At 39.0% G+C, this 20,616-nt stretch overlaps 2 protein-coding genes across 3 annotated transcripts in view; one reads left to right on the plus strand and one right to left on the minus strand.

Moving 5' to 3' along the window:
- Smap1 (small ArfGAP 1) overlaps window positions 1-20,120 on the plus strand; it is an 84,039-nt gene extending 63,919 nt beyond the window's left edge. For both annotated transcript variants that reach the window (XM_075980577.1, XM_075980576.1), the window contains 5 exons: window positions 5,215-5,305; window positions 12,462-12,589; window positions 16,170-16,335; window positions 17,123-17,430; window positions 19,186-20,120. In XM_075980577.1, coding sequence (XP_075836692.1) covers window positions 5,215-5,305; window positions 12,462-12,589; window positions 16,170-16,335; window positions 17,123-17,430; window positions 19,186-19,320 — 828 coding nt within the window. In that variant the 3' untranslated portion in view covers window positions 19,321-20,120. The remainder of the gene's footprint in view (window positions 1-5,214; window positions 5,306-12,461; window positions 12,590-16,169; window positions 16,336-17,122; window positions 17,431-19,185) is intronic.
- The window catches only part of B3gat2 (beta-1,3-glucuronyltransferase 2), a 98,466-nt gene continuing 94,185 nt past the window's right edge, over window positions 16,336-20,616 (minus strand). The window contains exon 4 of the mRNA XM_075980578.1: window positions 16,336-20,585. Coding sequence (XP_075836693.1) covers window positions 20,499-20,585 — 87 coding nt within the window. The 3' untranslated portion in view covers window positions 16,336-20,498. The remainder of the gene's footprint in view (window positions 20,586-20,616) is intronic.

A 20,616-nucleotide genomic window follows, 5' to 3' on the forward strand; every position in this document is an offset into this window, starting at 1 on the left:
TCATGAGCTTCTCTTATGTGATTTCTAGTCAGTTATACGTATGGGTTCACATCATCTCAGATCCTTATGAAGCAAGTATTCTCCTTTGAGTGACCCTGAAATGGTGATTTTAGCTGCCATGTACAGTGAGGCTGGAGTAAGTTTACAAAATGAAGAGGTCACAGGTGAAAAAGCTCAGAGAGGATTTTCTGCTTCATAACATATGAGCTAGATCTTGAAGCATGAGTAGTTTAGTGTGGAAGAAAGAAGATGCTAGACTGTAAGGCAGCCTCGAAATGGTCTTGGAAACCGGAAATAAAGTGTGTTTGGACAGATCTGTGTCTGTGTATGAGGAGTAGTGAAAAGTAAGGTCAGAACAGGAGTGTGAACTCATATCACAGTATTTATTCTGATGAGGAGTGGTCCTGGAATACACTTTGTTCTTGTTTTCTCTCTTTCCTCATCCCTCCCTTCTGTAGCTCAGGCCAACTCAAGCTCTTTTCTTAAGTGTTTAAGTTACACTTGAATTGATGTGTTGTGTGAGTGTGCTGTAGCAAGTGTATGCATTTCCACCAGGGTAGTTGGAGGTCACAGGACAACTTGCTGCAGTTGGTTCTCTCCTTCCACTGTGTGAGTTCTGGGAATTGAACTCAGGTCAGCCGGGCTTGGAAACAGACATCTTTAGTAGGCACCTCCCGAGCCATCTCAGTGACCCCCAGGTTAAATGCTTACCTCCTCTTCCTGGTCCTCTTAAGTGCTAGACTGACAGATGTTTGGCACCACACCTGGCTAGTACTTGAGTTTCTACAGGAAATGGTGCACCTAATTTAGAGACATTCTTTTGCAAGGTTATTTTTGCAGTAGTATGTAAGAAAGGTATGAGAGATAAGCTAGAGTTAAGGAGAACATCATCTTTGCAAAGGAATTGGGTGTATAATTCTGGTGCCTTGATTTTGAATGTGTTTCATCATTCATGTGTGGAAACATGGAAAGAGAATGATTAATTCCCTTTGATTTTACATCCTCTTGATAAATGGCATATAGACTTGTGGGACTCAAAAACAAGTAAGATATGCCTGGGCAAGTAATTAGCTTGAGATAAGAATTTTTTTACAGCTTAAATGGTCTGCTGTGTTCTTACTATTTTACATAGTTTAAACCAGAAGCATTGAGTAGCTAAAGTATTGTCTTATCGAAAGCTATACAAGATGACAGTAATAAATAATTATATACTAAAATACCCTGAAGTCTAGCATGAGGAACCTACTGAAGTCGTAATAGCTTTTTAATACTTAGTTACTATTAAAATAACTGAAATGATAAAGTGTATATATATATAAAGTCATATTTTAGATATGTTATAGGCTTTGTAGTAAATTGAAAACATTTTTTCCATGGAATTTCTGAAATCTTTTTTAAAGTCTTAACGTTTTATCACAAGTGAAGCAATAAAATAAGGAAGAAATCCAATTACTTTATGTGTAAAGCTTTCATTTCCTACTTAATAAAAGAAAAGCTTTTGCTCAGTAAGCATGCAAGCTCACAATCCTATTTTGTAAATTAGAAATTTTTCTCAAATAGAAAAAAGGAGTTATTTTCTCAGAAAATGCTTTGATAAAAAGTAGTTTCACTGAGCTAAAGCCCCCAGTTAAGTGCATCAAGATTTAAGGCTCAACAATTAAATTAGATGTGTTGTTGAAAAGGATGAAACCATCTAGAACTTTACTGAGTGCCCAGTGTAGTGTAAACATCATTTTGAAGCCTTTAAATGTATTATTTCATAGTCCTCATGGTACTTTGAGTTTGGTATGACTGTTTTTTATTTTTTTCATTCTTTGCTTGAACCCGAATGATATAGGATCAGCAGTTTATTCCTGGTCACACAGCTGTTAAGTAGTGACTAAGCTGAGATTCACTAAGCATCTGCCTTCCCTGCATGCACTATGAACAGTAATATACTGTGTGCACTATCAGTTTATTCTCTACCATCCAAAAGGGGATTAAGAAAAAAGGAGACATTATGTATTTGTCATGTGGCGGCATGGGTAGGGGCGAGACTGCCCCCTGTCTCCCCCACCTTCCCATCAATGCCTGAGGCAGATGGGAGAGCTGTCCCCATCTGTCTTGTGGCCACATAGGCAGGGGAGAGATCCCTCGCCCTCACACCATCAGGTGGGAGAGCTGGACCTGAGGTCATAAGAGCAGGAGAGCTGTCCCTGCCCCTCATCAACTGCAGTACTCTGGACCTGGGCAACACAGTAGAGCTCGCCCTGAAGGTGTAGGTGTGGGAGAGCCTACCTGGAGGATGTGAAAACAGGAGAACTGACCCCGCAAGGGGTGAACTAGCCAGTGAAATGCCAGAGAACTCACCCTGGTGCTAAAGACAGGGGAAAGCTGTCAGGCTGACCAATCCCTCAACTACCCAGGCCCAGAACCAGGGTTAAGTGCTGACCCATCCCAATATCCATGCCATCTGTGATCTGCTGGATCCAGAGTCACAGGATCTCCACAACAAAGGGCAGCCACAGATGTCCAGGAAGAGTCCCAGTATTGATAGTGTAGTAGAGACCAGAGGCCTCAGACCAAACCAGTGGTTCTTTGCAATGAATGTCTGCATGTAAAGATGTATGGCTAAAGGGATATACTGTGTCACTCACTGCAGTTTCCATGATGAGGGATTCCCTCCCCCCCTTTTTAATTTTTTGACCTTTTTATCTTAAATTTTATTTTATTTTGAGGGGTATTGCAGGAGCAGAGGGCAGATACAAAGAATGGGAGATGGATGTGATTGGGATGCATGCTGTGAAAGACAAAAAAATAAATGAAGTTTAAAAATGGGGGGGAACAGGAGGGCAGAGAGTCAGCTCTTCTTTCTACTAAGTGCTGTTGTTTGTGCTAAGCATTTCATGTGTGCCATTTAGGGATGACAGTAATCCTGGGAAGTCTCAGGACAGTGACTATGCAAATTTAATATGAATTAATGCAAAGAAGAATAGAAAATTCATAAAGAAAAGCTGGCTCAAGGTCACGTGTAATAATTGGTGGAGTCATCTTTCTAAAGGGGTGGCTGGGAAGGAGCTTATTACTGCCTTACTGTATTAGCTACTGTTCTTGTTGCTGCCAACCAAAAAGCACGTTAAGAAAGGTTTATTTGGGCAACATGGTATAAAAAAAGAATATGGACTTTGGAGTCAGGAAAAATTCAGTAATTATGATTAAAGCTTAATTTTAACTGAGTATGATAATGCATATCTGTAATGCCAGCACCCAGAATGGGAGAGTAGGAATTTGAGGCCAGCCTGGGCTACATAGTGAGGTGCTATCAAAAATAATGTATAACAAAACAAACAAAATAAACCTGTAATGTAATATTCCAAGAAATGATCTTAGTTTACAAGTATTCTTAAAGTAGTCTGCCTTATGCCTAAAACTGAAGACAGCTAATATGTAACATATATACACAGTGTAGATAGACTGTAACAGCAGTGAACAGTTCCTGCCTTGACACACTCATTCTGAAGTCCTCAGTTTTTAATCTCAAAGACATGTTCACATTGGCTTTCAGCAACATGCCAGTTACAGTTCAGAATTTCCTCCCTGAGAGTGGGTTTCTTTTGCATACATTGTGTTTCTTGATGTCTGCCTGGCTTCTGGTTTGGGAGTTTTACACACACACACACACACACACACACACACACACACACACACACACACACTTGCCTTATGACCTCTTTTCTCTGATGTATCTAAAAGAGATGTTTAGTTTTCATCCTCCCGCCCTTTCTACTTGTTAAATTCAGCAGTTTAGATTCCTTATGTGCTGTTGTCTGCATTAACTAGCCAGCTAAGGAGCAGTGGTATCTCATTCTTGAGGATCAGCTTTTATACCTGTTATTTAAAAGAACAAGAAATGTCAAAAACAGGGTGACTGAAAAGTAAGCTTTTATTCTGTTCAGTCTGTGAAATAGCTTTGTAAATTACTGAAAGACTGGGCAGCGAAGCTTCTGCTGATAACACTGTAGTAATTTGAATGGGACTCCTGCTTGTTGGGAATCTCCATAAAGTTTATAAAGTTGAATTTACTTATGTAAGTACTTGCTGAAAAATTTTGCTCAGTAAATTGTAGATCACCTAACTTTACCCTTACATAGTTAACTCAGGTTTTCTAATAGTGGTTCTCCACCTTCCTAGTGCTTGTGACCCTTTAATACAGTTCCTTATGTTGTGGTGGCTCCCAACCATAGCATTATTTTTGTTGCTGCTTCATACATGTAATTTTGTTACTGTTAAGAGTTGTGATGTAAATATCTGTGTTTTCTGATGGTCTTAGGTGACCCTTGTGCAATGGTTGTTTGACTCACAGATTGAGATCGCTGCCTTATTAAAAGGCAAAGAAAGTCTGTGATGCTTATGGAAGCTGAATAAGTTACAGTGCAGTAATTCTACATGTCCTGTTTTACACTTCTGAGCTCAGTATGAACTGTCAGAAGGGTGATAGTGAAATAAAGAGCGATGTGGTTGTCAGAATACTTTGATATTTACCTGTGCTCAATTTCTTTTCCTCTCCAACCTCAACTAACAAGTGTTAGTAGCAACTAGAAAAAAATACGTGATCCAGTTCCTTAAAAGTGTAACTTGCTGGCGAGATGACTCAGCAGGTAAAGACACTTGCTGCCAAGCCTGAATGGAATTTTACCCCTGGACCCTGGATAGGTAAAAGGAGAGAACTGACCCCTCAGAGTTTCCCTCTGAACTCAACACATGTCATGGTATGCACATACACATACATACCACACAAAATAAATAAAAATTTGTGCCTGGCGATGCAGTCCTGTGGTCTCTGCTTCTTGGAAGGTCGCAGACTACAAGTTGAAGGCTTACTTGGGCAACTTAATGAGACTTGACTCAATATAAAATATAAAGAAGAAGTTCGGAATATAGCTCAGTGATAGCATTTGCCTATCATGTATAAGGTGACAGGTTCAATTCCCAGTACTACGGGGAAAGATAAATAATGAAATTTAAATTTCATTTAAATTTCTGTATTCACTATTCAGTGGTCTCATTGTATAAGAATTACTATTGTAAATTCAAAGACCATGTTTACCTGCTTAAAAAAATAATAAGTGCTTTAGGATTCCTCATGCTAACTTCATGAAAATTATGCATAAGTGAAACTTAAAAGATTGGTTTGATTTATAAAATTATCAATTAATCTAATGATTTACTTCAAAGGTACAGAAGAAAGAAGATCAACAACTTGAGCCTAAGAAAAGCACCAGCCCAAAAAATGCTGCAGAGCCCACTGTTGATCTTCTAGGACTTGGTAAGTAATGGACTGTAAGACAACTGAAAGCCTACTGGAAATGAACATGGTGTCCAGTTCTTCAGTATTATATCAAGGATGTGGTTTGAAGTGGTCCGATAAGTATGCTGAACTCGCACAGAAAAGACACATTTTAATAAGGAAAACCAGTGTCCTTCAGCTCTGTTCTTTACTGAAATAAAAGTAATGAATTCCTTGGGGGGAAAGATATCAAAGTAACCTTCAAAAGCTTGGTAGATGTGACATTTCAAGATTAAGTAAACAGTAAGTCCTCCTAGCCCCACTCAATTAAAATAAAATAGGGGGATTCCCACCCCCTTAGTAAAATAATTCTTGATAACAATATTATTAGCCAATATATAAATTCAAATTTTAATTTAATTTTATCTTAAGCAATGCATTTAAGAATTGTTTTGCATATATTATGCATAATAATGGTTTCATTATGGCATTTTCATGTACACAATGTATTTTAACCATGTTCACCTCTCCTTTACCCTCCCTGATCCCCCCACTGCTTCTGTGTCTCCCTTCTACTTCCATGTCTTATAAGAGAGTTTAATTAGGGTTACTAATAGGAGTATGGATAAGGGATTATTTATAAGATGCAATCAGCTCACCAGTGACTTCACCACTGAAAAAAATGTCTCTTCCTCCCACAACAATTATTAAGTGCCCATAGCCGTTCAGAGAAGGACAAGGCCTCGTGTACCCCTCATGTTCCATGATGAAATGTTGAGAGTCCAGTCTTGTGTAGTTAAATTACAGCTTTTGGGTGTTCAGTAGCCTATTGGATGTGTCTTTCCTAGAAGACAGCATTCTGCAACATCCCATCCCTTTCCTTTGCCTCTTGCAATCTTTCATCCCCTCTTCTGTGATATTACTTGAGCTTTGGAGTGGTGATACAGATACCTCATTTGTAACCGAGCATTCAGTAGCCACTTATCCTCAGACTTTAACCCATTGAAGTTTCTGCATTAATCACTACTTACTGCAAACTGAAGCTTCCTTGACCACCAGTAGAAATGTGTGGGTATAAACAGATATTTAGAAGACATTTTCTTAGGCATATCACATTGATTTTGTAAACTTCCCAACAGTGCCTTCCTTAGTAGGGCCTCCGACTTTCCTAGCCATGAGTTTTTGAACAAGTTTACAGTACCACATATGTAATCTCTTTTGTGAACTGTAAGCATTGGAGCTCAGATGGAAAGGTATCCTGGCAGTTGGGAGCCAAGGTACACCACAAAGTCAGTGTAAGCATAACAGCTTACAGCTCTGCTCCAGGAAAGGTTTCCCCAATGCCAGTATGGCAACTCTGCTACTGCATGGGATGGTTTCCCCAGAAAAGTGTTAGAGCTCTGCTCAGGTCTCCTCCACTACAGTGTTAGAGCTCTGCTCAGGTCTCCTCCACTACAGTGTTAGAGCTCTGCTCAGGTCTCCTCCACTACAGTGTTAGAGCTCTGCTCAGGTCTCCTCCACTACAGTGTTAGAGCTCTGCTCAGGTCTCCTCCACTACAGTGTTAGAGCTCTGCTCAGGTCTCCTCCACTACAGTGTTAGAGCTCTGCTCAGGTCTCCTCCACTACAGTGTTAGAGCTCTGCTCAGGTCTCCTCCACTACAGTGTTAGAGCTCTGCTCAGGTCTCCTCCACTACAGTGTTAGAGCTCTGCTCAGGTCTCCTCCACTACAGTGTTAGAGCTCTGCTCAGGTCTCCTCCACTACAGTGTTAGAGCTCTGCTCAGGTCTCCTCCACTACAGTGTTAGAGCTCTGCTCAGGTCTCCTCCACTACAGTGTTAGAGCTCTGCTCAGGTCTCCTCCACTACAGTGTTACAGCTCTGCTCAGGTCTCCTCCACTACAGTGTTACAGCTCTGCTCAGGTCTCCTCCACTACAGTGTTAGAGCTCTGCTCAGGTCTCCTCCACTACAGTGTTAGAGCTCTGCTCATGCAGGGTACCTCTGGTCAAAGTCTGTCTTACTCTTTTTGTTGTTTAGTTTAATTATCAAGTGTGAGGTTTTCTATGGCTTTTTCCATACACACTTAGTTTTGGATGGCCTCTTGCCCTATACTACTTAAACTGTTTTTATCTCCACTTTCCTCTTCCACTTTCATGTGTGGTCTACTGCTCCACCATAACTTAAAGCCTCTTTTTCTCTCATGGGACCTTTTGTTTTCTGAGGTTTGGTGGCATTTGTTGGCTAATTAAATATGAGAAAAGGTAGAGTTAAAGGTAGCATTAAATCTGTTTTGGACTGGACACTCAGAAAATAGAGTTTGCAATAGAGTTGGGAAAGTCTGCAGGAAGTCTGGATGGAGGATTAGGAGTTTTGTTTGACCATAGTTAATTGGAAATATTTATTACACTAAAAAGCTAATTCAAATAGAAGAAAATCTTAATTAGGTATTTAGATGACTTAGGAGTAAAGAGAGGCCTAGGCGAGGAATACAAAATTGGATGTTTCCAGCTTGTAGGTGTTATTCAGTTATGAAATTAGACCAGATCATTAACAAAGTGAAAACAGAGAGGTTTAAGAAAAAAAGAGGTTTAAGTTCTATGCCCTATGGTACTTAGTTATTTAGAGGCCAGGAGATAAAAGACCTAGAAAGGTGACTAAGAAGGAATGAATAAACTATGTTCTGTTAAAACTTTATTTGTAGAAAGGCAGAGGACCAAATGTAGTCTGCAAGCCGCTGGTCTCCATTGCTGTGAATTATGGCAAAGGGATCTGTGGAGGCTGTGAGCCTGTCCCACCAGTGTTTGAGCTTATTTTTACTCCTTCAAAGTTGACCACAGCTGTGGCTACAAGCAAGAAATCCTGACCTAGGGTGTGGCTACTTGGTGTTTTGGACATTTGGTTGACTCATAGAGGTGTTTCTGCTTCACCCTGACCAAAGGTCAGAGAATCCAAGCCTATTCCTGCTCCTTCATTTTAAAATAGGAGGTTTGACCCAGGGAATGGCTGCCCACAGGATACTAGATCTAGGTTGTGTTCACTGCATATCCTGCCCAAAACATCAAATGCTTTACTCAGGAAATAATGGCTTGATGTCTCAAGTGTTGAAGCAAGTAACCGTTCTGGTTGTCCTTTGTATCATGTTAAAGTAGTCTTTGCCTTCTCTCCCACCCCCATTTGTATTGGGGTATAAAAGCGTATGGAAAATAAACACAGGTGAATTCAGTATTCAGTATTTACTGGTTTCCCTCCTGGTACTATCCTATGTCTTTGTGTTTCTTTCATATCTTTGTTCCTCCTACCTTATGATTTAATCCCCATGCCCCTACTCTAGAATGTACGAACCAGTCATGGCTGGACCGCAGCAGAAGTCACCCCAATATGTGGCTTATGACAGGTATAGGAGCACATAGCAGGTCACATGCAGTCTCCTGAAGATTGTTACTTAAATTTCAGTGGTGACAAGGCCACTAAAGTGCCATCAAATATATAGACAAAGTAAGGAAGAGAGGAAGGAAGAAACAGTTGTCTTGTGTTTTTGGTTGATGAAGCATAGTGAAGGTTGAAAAATCAGTGTATTCAACACAGATAACAAGAATACATTCCAAGGTGTTTGGAATGTAAGAATGATCAGTGGAATTTGAGAGAGACTGGAAGGCAAAAAAAGGCAAAAAATAAATACATATAGATGGTTCTTTAGATGTATTGTCCTATTATAGGAGTAGGGGCAGGGGAATGGAGTCTATCTATCTATCTATCTATCTATCTATCTATCTATCTATCTATCTATCTATCTATCTATCTATCATCTATCTATCTATCTATCTATCTATCTATCTATCTATCTATCTATCTATCTATCTATCTAGTGAGCTATAGTCCATTTGCATTTTCATTGAGCAGACAACTTTGGAGAACCCATCGGATGATGTGATGGTACACTTGGAACTGGTCTGTAGGAGAAAGTTGCAGATCCAGCTAGCAGGGCAGTTGGTGAAGGAGGCTTCTCTGTTCGTGAGTTGTCTTATGTAGTACTCTGAAAACAGTGATGGGCTGAACTATGGACAGTGACTTGTAAATGTATTCCTGATTAGGAGAACTTCAGTCTCTTTCATAAGTGAACTGGAAACGAGAAGCCCTGGTGTTATGAAGTAGTTGTAATACAAACAGATAGGGTTTGTGAGCAAGGAGGAGTTAGCTGGTAGCTGAGTTTTTCAGGTACACCTTATTAACCTCTCTTGAAATCCTTGATTTATTGTTAGAAACCTTTGAGGTGATAAAAGGACTAAATGGAGATTGAAGAAATATTAGAATTTAAATATGTATCATTAAAATACAAAGTATTCTTAATTCTTATTAGCTTATAAATTCTCATTTACGTGGGTGCTCGGATCACAAATGGGACACTAAGTAGTGTTTGTTTACCATGTCTTCATTTGGATTATTGGAATCAGATCAGTCCAATGTAGCAAGGCTAATTAGAATTGAAAAGCTCACTCATATTAACCATGAATGTTTCCTCGTGATTGGGGTGGTGATAAAGTCTGCCATATTTGGAATGTTACCTTCTTTCTAAGCATCTCTCAGTGTTATAATGTGAAGTAGGTCAGTAAACATTCTGGGCATGATTGTAGTTCGTGTGAACAGAAGTGTTTAACGTTTCGACATTGTAACAGTGATGTCAGCACACATGTTGGGCAGTATGCGGGCGGGCCACAGGTTGAACATCCCTGACATAAGAAGTCATACCAGTTTAACATTTTTTTTCTGTAGTTGAAAATATTTCAACCTTACTTTTTTATTTTGTTCAATCTCTGCTATATGTGTAGTTTGAAAATTTTCATTTCAGTCAACTTAGATCAGAAAATGTTAGCTTGAATAGTTAAGATACTGTAGAAAGAGAATAGTTACCTATAAGCATTAACTATAGGTCTGGTTTTGTCTTTAAGATTGAAAGCCTTTCTTCATTTTACTGCATTGATCTAATTTCTGTTTGTCCAATGCCTTTTCAAGGATTCTCTGTGCCTTATTGTTATCTTTTATGGTGTCCCCTTTTATGGTGTCCCCAGCTAAATTCCTTGCATTTTCTAGAGGCTTTTCTTGTATTCTGAATCTCCCACTATTTTTATTGTTCACCAACTACTATTTCCACTTAATGATCAAAGGGGCTGTGTTGAAGGGAGCAGGCCCCTTGTTCCATCCTGCCCGGCTAGCTTAAGTCGGTACAGCATGAGACTCTTAATCTCAGGTTTTACGTGAAGCTAGTTGAGGTGCCAGTCTGTAACAGGAGGAGTGGGCCTGCTTTTCATCCCAGCTGTCCCGCTAGCTTACACCCAAAACAACACACAGAAACTGTATTCATTTAAATGCTCCCTGGCCCATTAGTTCTAGCCTCTTACTGGCTAACTCTCACATCTTGATTCAACCCATTTCTAATAATCTGTATGTCACCATGAGGTCGTGGCTTACTGGGAAAGATTCAGCATGTCTGACCTGGCAGCTCCGTGGCAGCTCTCTCTCTGCCCTTCTTCCCAGCATTCAGTTCTGCCTACCTAAGTGCTGCCCTATCAAAAGGCCAAGGCAGTTTCTTTATTCAACCAATGAAAGCAACACAGACAGAAGGACCTCCTACACCAGGGTTGCTCCTACCCCCCATTCTGTAGTCAAGCGAGGAGTGCACAGCACAGTGCATGTCCACAGTAACTTCTGATTACCTGTGTATACAGTCCCTTATCTTGTAGTAGGGGCTGGGCTGTGTGTTTGGAAGAGGAAACTTCTAATTGTCTGGATGCCTACTTATGTATATATAAATGCACAAATAAGACACAACTGAACCTGATTTATGTTCTGTTTTTAGTTATTATGCTTCACCATATCTTGTTTGAATAACTTAAATTTTTTTTTAAAAAAAATTGTTTTCAGCCTCTTGGTGTTCTACTGGCTTTCATTCCATCACTAAAGAATGTGCTATAGTGGTCCTTTGATCAGGAGGGTGTATTTAACTCCTAGTACTTTGCAATATTGTTCACTAGTTGAGGGCTGATCATACCGTCTGTATTCCTCCCTTTAAACTACACATACAATGGGATTTTGTACAAGGACAGTGTAGTGGAAAGGTATTTGAACCGAAATGTTTTCTTCGTTTTAAGCTTAGTGCAAATAATTAACTATTTGAAGATCGGTTCTTAATTTTCAGAATTTTAAGTGATCCTTTGTAGTTAGGTGTATTTGTAATTATGTGGCTTCAGTTATATAAAATAGTGGATTTCAAGATGACACTTTTGGTCATATGTTTTGATCATATTCTTGTTGTTACTGTCCTTTCTTTCCCATGACCCCATGGCTTTTGTAGAAGTGTGGGTCTGTCTAAAGACAGGTCCCCAGCCTAGGGTTCAGAAGAGTCTGCCCTAGCATGAACGCTGACACAAAGGAAGCCCTCGGTCTCTTTGTCCTAATACCTGGAGAAAGTATCATCTTCCATGGGACAAAAATCATCCAGGCCAATGTGATATTAATAATGGTGATAATGAATCCTTATTGCCTGATTTAAATACTGAAAATTAGAAATAGTGACCTTCAAAATGAATTGAAGCAATAATTTCAGTGAAACATGCCAAAGATAGTAATCAAAGACAGCATATGTTTAAACACATTGGGAGCTTGTATTTACTGATTTTCTAGGTTGAAATATTTTAATTAAGGTTATTAAGAGTTGTTTCTTCAATAATTCTGTATATGTGTAGCTTTTGTGGCAAAAAGGAATATTTATGGAAGTGACATCCAAAGCTAATTATTAAAATACCATATAATGAGAAGTCTGGGATAGAGAGGAGGTGGATCCTGGTATGTTGTTCATGTGCGTGTTGGGGGTAGGTAAAAAATGATTAATGATTTTAAAAAATAAGTCTTCAGAATAGTGTGAAATAATAGTGTGAAACATTTGTTGAGAAGAGGATGGAGTTATGCTGAATGCTGTTTCTGGGAGAACAAACAAAACTGAAATGTTCTCTTTGGGATAGAGGGTAAATCCTAAGACGAAAAGGAACATATATGATGGATAGAGGGTAGATCCTAGGGTAGAAAGGAACACAGAGTTTTCTTTTAGATTGTTTTTATTAAAAAAAAATATATTCTAAAAAAAAGCACCCTGTTTCATGTAATATAAGAGATTCTATATTGACAAAAATCTATATTCCTTTCAGATGGTCCTGCTGATACACCAGTGACCAATGGGAACACAACCACAGTGCCACCCCTGAATGATGATCTGGACATTTTTGGACCAATGATCTCTAATCCTTTACCTGCCACTGTCATGCCCGCAGCTCAGGTATGCAGTGAAGTGTGGTTCTGTGTGACAACTTCAGAAACTGAACTTTGAAGTCACTATCCCTGAGCAGTCACTGGCTGAAAGCCTGTTCTTTAGGCAGGGCTGGGAAACTAATCTTGGAGTTTTGTTTTGTTTAAACAGTTGTTTTACTCAAACACCGTCCCTTCTGTTGATGTATAGTTCTCAGCTACTTTGATGCTAAGCAGCAGAGGCACTTACAGTCACCATCCTTAAAGTTTCAACCTTTGTTTTCAGGAAACAACAGTATTTAGAATGCATATGTGAGGTTGGGAATGAGACAACCTCAACCTGACCTTAAATCACAAGCCAGTGTTTTTTATTTTTATTTTTTATTGATTTTATTTATACATTTTTCTCTGCTCCCCTCTCTGCCTCTTCCCTTCCCATCAACCCTCTCCCAAGGTCCCCATGCTCCTAGTTTACTCAGGAGATCTTGTCTGTTTCTACTTCCCATGTAGATTAGATCTATGTATGTCTCTCTTAGTGTCCTCATTGTTGTCTAGGTTCTCTGGGATTATGATTTGTAGGCTGGTTTTCTTTGCTTTATGTTTAAAAACCACTTATGAGTGAGTACATGTGATAATTGTCTTTCTGGGTCTGGGTTACCTTATTTAATATGATGTTTTCTAGCTCCATACATTTGCCTGCAAATTTCAAGATATCATTATTTTTCTCTGTTGTGTAGTACTCTGTTATGTAAATCTACCACATTTTCCTTTATCCATTCTTCATTCTAGGGGCATTTAGGTTGTTTTCAGGTTCTGACAAGCCAGTGTTATTAACATTGTCATTTTATTACATTTTGAATTAAGTTTTAGCAAATTAAATATTCATTTTCTCTGAAGGTAAATTAGGTTTTAAGTAAGTTTTAAAATGAATCTTGCTGTTTTTGAATGACTAAATAAAAACTTGAAAGAGGCAATAAGATACTTAAAATACTAATGGTGAATAAATTCTGATTTTTTTTTTTGTGTGTGTGTGTGGCATTACATAGAGTTTCCTTCAGGTGAAACATTACATTTCAAGGTGCAATTTAAAGTCTCTAACAAGTCTGCAATATTATCATTCTCTCCTACATTGGAACACTACAAATAAGCAGCCAGTATGTTTTCTGAAAAGTATTTGAGATGCAATACTCCTTTTCTGTGGGAATATGTAAAGGTTTAATAACAAGTCTATGTCACATTGAGACTAATAATGATTTATTCTACATATTTTTATGAAAATTATTGTGTTCGTGCCTTGAATTTGAAAAGTAAATCTTTTGGGAATTAATTAGACTAAAATGAGTCAACAAATTTGAGTGTAGCAAAAGTATGTATTTCAGGAAAGGTAGCTAGCATATTGTGGTTTGGCCCTTCTAGTCCCTATTGCAGCTCATGTCAGAGCAGGGACTTTGGGGTCTGGGAAGGTGGTTCGTTCGGTAAAATGCGTGATGTGCAAGCATGAGGTCATGAGTTCAGATCCCTAGCACCCACACACAAAGTTGAGCACAGCAGCATGTGTCTAACCCCAGTGCTAGGGGTGGTAGGGAGATGGGTAGATTCCTAAAGCTTCATTGACTGGCCAGCCAGTTGGTAATCAAGTTCTAACTTTTATGCTTATCAAGTTGTAGCCCGATGGTAAGCCTCAAAGACTAACCTTTATGCTTTGTGCATTCTGATTAGTACATTTTCAAAATATTGCCTTTGCCAGTAAAGAGTATCTTAGAAGTGTGTGTTCATATGAATGCTGAAACTTTGAAGGTTGTTAGTTCTTGTGGGCATTTAGTATATGAAATTGAGCTGTAATTGGGTTCAAGTACCAAGATCATGAATTGCTCTGAACCTTATTTGACTTTTGGTGTTTTCTAAGCATGTGTAAATTCTAATGAAAGATCTGCCCGTGTGTAAATATAAAATAGCCTAGGTTTACCATCTGCCTGGAAATAGCTGAGTGACAAGAATGTACATGTATGGGGGTAGGGGAAGATGGACACACGGAAGGGAGGGGGGGAGAGATTATGAATATATGAGAATGCATATGTAGACATGCCGATAACTGCCTTTGGTTTAGTCCCTGGGATTTCCAAAAGGCCAGAAAGAGAACAGGCAAACATAGTTTCCTTTCTCCCTGGTGGTAAAATGGTGGCAAATGCAAGCCCAGTAGATAAGCAGACTTCAGGTGCTTGCTAGCTGTGCCACATAGACTGGCCAATTTTAGCTGGTGTCTGTGTTGCGGTCGATAGTCACACTTCTTTACATGAAGTATTTAGATCATGAGAATGTTCGTTAGACTGCTCTACAGTAAGACCAAAATTTGTGTTTCCCCAACCATTTGGAAATCTTTTCATGTTGAAATCTCATTCATCAAGAATGGATCCCAAGGGGTTGAGTAGATTCCTGTGTTGCACGTAGGTGAAATATGATGAAAGGATCATTTAGTGGTGTCATTTTGTTTTCAGTGTTAATAATAAATAGTAAGTACTTAACTTTGTGTAAGGCCCTGGGGTTACAAAGCCTGTCTTCATTTTCATTGGACAGAAGTCAGTTGACATACAGATGTAAGGGCACCTATCTCAACACTCGGGTAGGGTAGTGATCCAGTCCAGCTTGGAACCATTTATTGGCCTCTGTGGTCCTAAGATATAATTCATTGGTAACTAAGATATAGTCAGATTAAAAGACACTATTTTGGTATTCTCTCATGTCTAATTTCTTACACATTTTAGAGCATTTGCAAATTAAGATAGTCTTTTCTATGTCTCTTATAAGTCTTGCTAAATTAGTCATAATAGGTTCAAAATATGGCTCTGCTTAACTAAGTTTGAATAAAATGCTTTGACAGTAATTTCCTGCATAGTGCTCTATCCAGGACAGTAAATGTGTAACTTTAACTTCCATTGCTACTCACCTCAATCTGTAGTTTCAGAAGAATGTGAGCCAGCATTTATGAGTCTTCAGAGAATTTTTAATTTTTTCGTATTTAAAACTAATCATTAAGGAAGACTGTCATTACACAATCATATCCTTGTATAAGTAGATTAAGGGGAAGCTTGTTTTGTATTAAATGTCTAAATTACTTGTGTTGATTTGCTTATGGTTGAATGTAGGTAGCTAAGTTTTTCTGTATTTCACTTCTGGATTTGAAGCATTCTAGTATTGTTAAAATAGACCTAGAACAAGTGCATAAACATTCTTTGGTGTAGTTTTTGAAAAAGTAAAAGTGTTTAATCTGCTATCATAGAACCTTTTGGTTCTGCAAGTGGCAACATTCTTTATTAGAAGTGACACTAATTCTTGAGAGAAGTTGTGTCCGTCTTCACACTGTACCTGCATGTTTCCAGACTCAGTGTGCTCAAGATGTGATGGGCAAAACTGCTTTGCTCAGCTGCTGCATATGGCTAGAAAAGAGCTCCAGTCTCCTTGGTTTACGCTAACACTGTGCCTTCACTCGAGATGCTCGTGTGTGGACTCAAAACTGATCTCATTAGATGTCACCATTTTCCCTCTTAAGATTTTAAGTGATAAATAAGCTGTGCTGTTTAGAAATTAACTATTTATTTTGGTGTTTGGCCCAGGGGACAGCCTCTGTACCAGCAGCTGCTACCCTGTCTACTGTAACATCTGGGGATCTGGATCTGTTCACTGAGCAGACTACAAAGTCAGAAGAAGTAGCAAAGAAACAACTCTCCAAAGACTCCATCTTATCTCTCTATGGAACAGGAACACAGCAAAGCACTCCTGGTAATTGATGTTGAACTTTATTTCCAGTGAATGACAGTGGTATTATAGAGTACATCCTTTGAAACTGTAATGGCAGTTGCGTTTTCCTGTGGCAGGGGATATTTCTCTACTTAACTGAAATGAATGAAGGATTAGAATTAAACAATATAGGATTCACAAACTTTATTCATTTGAAACTTGACAAGTTGGTCACATATCACTTAATATTGTTCCACAAGTTTATAGGACATGAATTATCTTTGAAGAATTACTGGTATTTTATTTACATAAAGTTTGGCTTTGTGTACACTTTTCTCTGCAGGCAAACAAATAAGCAGTCAGAGTTATACATAAATATATATAATTATGCAAAATTTGGAAATACCTTGTCATTATAATAAAATATTAGCATACAATTTATTCAGTTTTAATTCATCAGATCCTTTCCTTCAAAATAAGCTCATCTCATATATAGACTGAAACTGTGTGGCCACCCACGTACTTCCTCATAAAAGCAAATAATCACTGCACTACCTGCCTGGTTGGTTTATGAGAGAGCAGTGGTGTGCGTCATCAGGAGTAGCATGTGCTCTCAGGCTGTGCATCACTTTCACATAGTCAGAACATCTGTCTGCATTATGGAAATAACAGACTCTCAAGGTGGAGGTGTGGGTTGTTTAGAGATCGGTTCTGAGAGTCAGGAAGTTACCCTCTTTTCTGTATCTGGAGATGAGTGCAGCCATATAAAAGAGCCTCTTGCTTTGTTTGTTGGTTTCTTTTTTAAAATTTGTGGTTTTTTACAATACAGGTGTGTTTATGGGACCCACAAATATGCCATTTACCTCACAAGCAGCAACTACATTTCAAGGTTTTCCTTCCATGGGCGTGCCAGTGCCTGCAGCTCCCGGTCTTATAGGAAATATGATGGGACAGAATACAAGCATGATGGTGGGCATGCCCATGCCCAATGGGTTTATGGGAAACACACAGACTGGAGTGATGCCACTTCCTCAGAATGTTGTTGGTCCTCAAGGAGGAATGGTGGGACAGATGGGTGCACCACAAAGTAAGTTTGGCCTGCCACAAGCTCAGCAGCCTCAGTGGAACCTTTCACAGGTAGGGCTCATAAACTACCATCTCAAAGTCTAAGAAACCATGTGTATATTCTGAGTAGTTCGTTTGAAATCTAATGATGTAGCAAAAGAATTGAATAAAGATAAGTTTGATCAGATCCAAATGTTTATAGATGTCATGAGGTTTTATCAGATAGATAAATGACACACTACCTTCTGTAAATAACTGTTAGGATTTTCCTTTTCCCATTTTGGCCTGTAACAGAGTTATAATAGTGAACATGCCTAATCTACCATTACTAGCTAGAAGTTATCTTTGGCAGCATACAAGAGACACCTCACTCTCATATCTGCCACCTGTCAGGCTTGGTACCAGCTTGGTACTCAGCTCCTGGGTGGTGTCTTTTAGTCGTCCACTTAGACCAGTCTGTCTTCACTAGTAAGCGTGGACCATTTTTGGTTAGCTCTTACCAATGAGAAAGAAATCCAGCTTCATATTCTCAAAGTACAGTTTTATGAAGGATCAAAGCTGTCTCTGTCATATGGTCACTGCTTATGGATTTATGAGGAGCATCCATTGGCTCAAGGGTACCTATGATAATAAAAACTCTGCTTGCCTCAGGTATCACTGACAAATTCCATGTCTCTCTGGGATAGTTTAAGTCAAGGAGTACCATTTCTGAATTAAATGCTCTTCTGACTTCTCTGCTGCCTTCAGAGGCTTTCGAGTTAAATGTTCTGGTTCTCATTCCCTTTCCTGCATCTTAGTGTCTTGGTTCCTGTAAGACCAGCAGCTTTACCTTCAGAACATTGATTTCTAACAAACATTAGAAAAATCACCAAATATCTTAGAATTGTGGTTTACAGGAGTACATAAAGCACATGTGTGCGCACTGCAAGCCTTGAAACTTGTAAGTGCTGGCCGGGCGTTAGTAATCGCTGTTCTGTTGCCAAGATGCTGAAGTTCACTCAGCTCAGGTTAAATTACAGTGAGCCAGTGAAGAATCGCAGCCCTTGTCAGCAAGGCCATGATAGTGTCTGTGAGCAGAAGTGAAGATGTGATCTGCCTGCCTTTAGACACATTGGAACACTGGTGTGGTTATTGTGTCTTACAAAAACCCTGCAAAAAGAACAAAAGATAACACCGATCATAGGTTTGGAACTGTATTGTGGAAAATCCTGCCTTGCCTGCTCTGTCATCAACCTTCGTAGTGAGAGAACCACTGGGCTAGATAAGAGGCAGATAAATATACTGGACTCTAGCCTGGAAGAAAATTACATGTAATCTTTTATTTTATAGGATATAAAATTTAATTTTAGCTGTTAAAACACATGCTATGACATTTTTAGTGTGAAAGTGTATTAAATCCATTTAGCATGCTGATAGAGAATACAGGTATTTTGTAAATGTTAGGATAATTTTAGGATGTTTAATTTCTCAAATTTCTCAGTTCAAGAAATACTCTCATAGTTGAAAGAGTCCATTGACTTATATACTCAGAAACAAATTAGAGGATTACTTTGGTATTCTTTTCAATTTCTGTTAATCTTTGGGATAAAAATTTAAATACAGAAAGTGAACTAAGTATGGATTACTTCATAAGCAGTGCTTAAACACAGGAAAAAATAAAGAACAAGGTTATTCGTGAATCAGTAGAGAGATATTTGGGCATGGTCTACTTTACCTCTGTGTTTTGATTAAATTTTACATTAATGATGAAAAGTTTGGTTGTAGCTAAAGAATTAAGAATGAAAAGTGAGTAATCCTTGTCAACTAAGCCTTTTATATGTTTCACAGATGAATCAGCAAATGGCCGGCATGAGTCTCAGTAGTGCAAACCCTACTACAGGTTTTGGCCAGCCCCCCAGCACCACAGCAGGGTGGTCGGGCAGCTCATCGGGGCAGACTCTGAGCACACAACTGTGGAAGTGAAAAGCTGCAACAGAGTTTCATCCAAATCCAACACCCGACATTCCTCGCTACAAAGGCATCTAGTTCCCGTTTATTCATGTACATATGTATTTTCCTTTCCCCCATTTGTTCACATTAAGAATTACCTGATTGACCGTGTTGGTCTGTGCTGATTAAATCTGATGTGAAAGCAGGTTGAGAAACCATCTTCTGTGGAGGGCAGCTTTGCTCATATTTCCCATGATGTCATAGCCACATTGAGAAGCTGCTCAGTTAACTTGCATAATCGGTTTTATTCTCAAAATTATAGCTCTAATGTTTGCATATAAGGGAAGTAGTTATCATGTTAGTAATACTTCTAACAGTATAAACCCCACCCCCAAATTAGCCAGTAATCCTGTAGGAAGGTACTGTATGATCAAATGTTTAATCATATAAATAGAATGTAAATGTATCACTGAGCACTGTTTTCTAGTGTATCAAATTCTTTTACTCATCACTCACTTCACTGTGCTGTTGTTTCGATGTGCTTAACAGGGAACGTGATTAGTGAAAGGAAGATAAACCTGGATGTTACTGTAAAACTTAGTGTTTCAAGAATTCAAATTTTCGCTGCCTCTTGTAATTTGGACCTCTTCTCATGTACATAGTGCTAATAAGAAGACCCTTTTTCTGCACTATATGCACACAGGGTAACTAAAACAAAGCCACTTTTAATCCTTGAAGGTATATCCAGGTTTATGACAGTTATTGTGTTTACATTTTATGGTGCCTAGTATTGACAAAATGTTATTTCCCTATATTAAACAGATGAATCCACACTTTTCTATTTGTGGGTTTTATTTCCTTCAGTGTACACTGCCAAGAGTTGGGACTGTTTAATTGACAAAATACTCATGGATCAGGTTCTAAGACCTATTCCATCAATTATGAGATGGCTTGAGGAAGGGAGAGAGCAGCAGGACAGGAGATACTCAGAATTTTCCCCAGTGTCCTGTAGCTTCATTGTACAGATATCTTCCCAATTAGCTTTAGAGAACACATGCAGAACAAATGAAGACAACACATTTTGTAGCATCCAGTTAGCTGTCTAAACATATGTCCGTTGGCTGACAGGAAGGGCTGAAGGAAAGGAACAATACCTGAATGAGCTGCAGCCTAAATTCCAGACTTCCTCTTCTACACCTGCGTCTTGGCGTCTACACCTCAATGTTCACTGTGTCCAGGTGGTACTTTGGCTCATTGGCTAGATTGACCTTCTCTGTCCGAGTGTGCCACACGAGAACCTACAGGGGAAGGGGATATTTTAAGCAGCAG

The sequence above is a fragment of the Microtus pennsylvanicus genome, chromosome 7, assembly GCF_037038515.1.
Source record: "Microtus pennsylvanicus isolate mMicPen1 chromosome 7, mMicPen1.hap1, whole genome shotgun sequence".
Lineage (NCBI taxonomy): Eukaryota > Metazoa > Chordata > Mammalia > Rodentia > Cricetidae > Microtus > Microtus pennsylvanicus.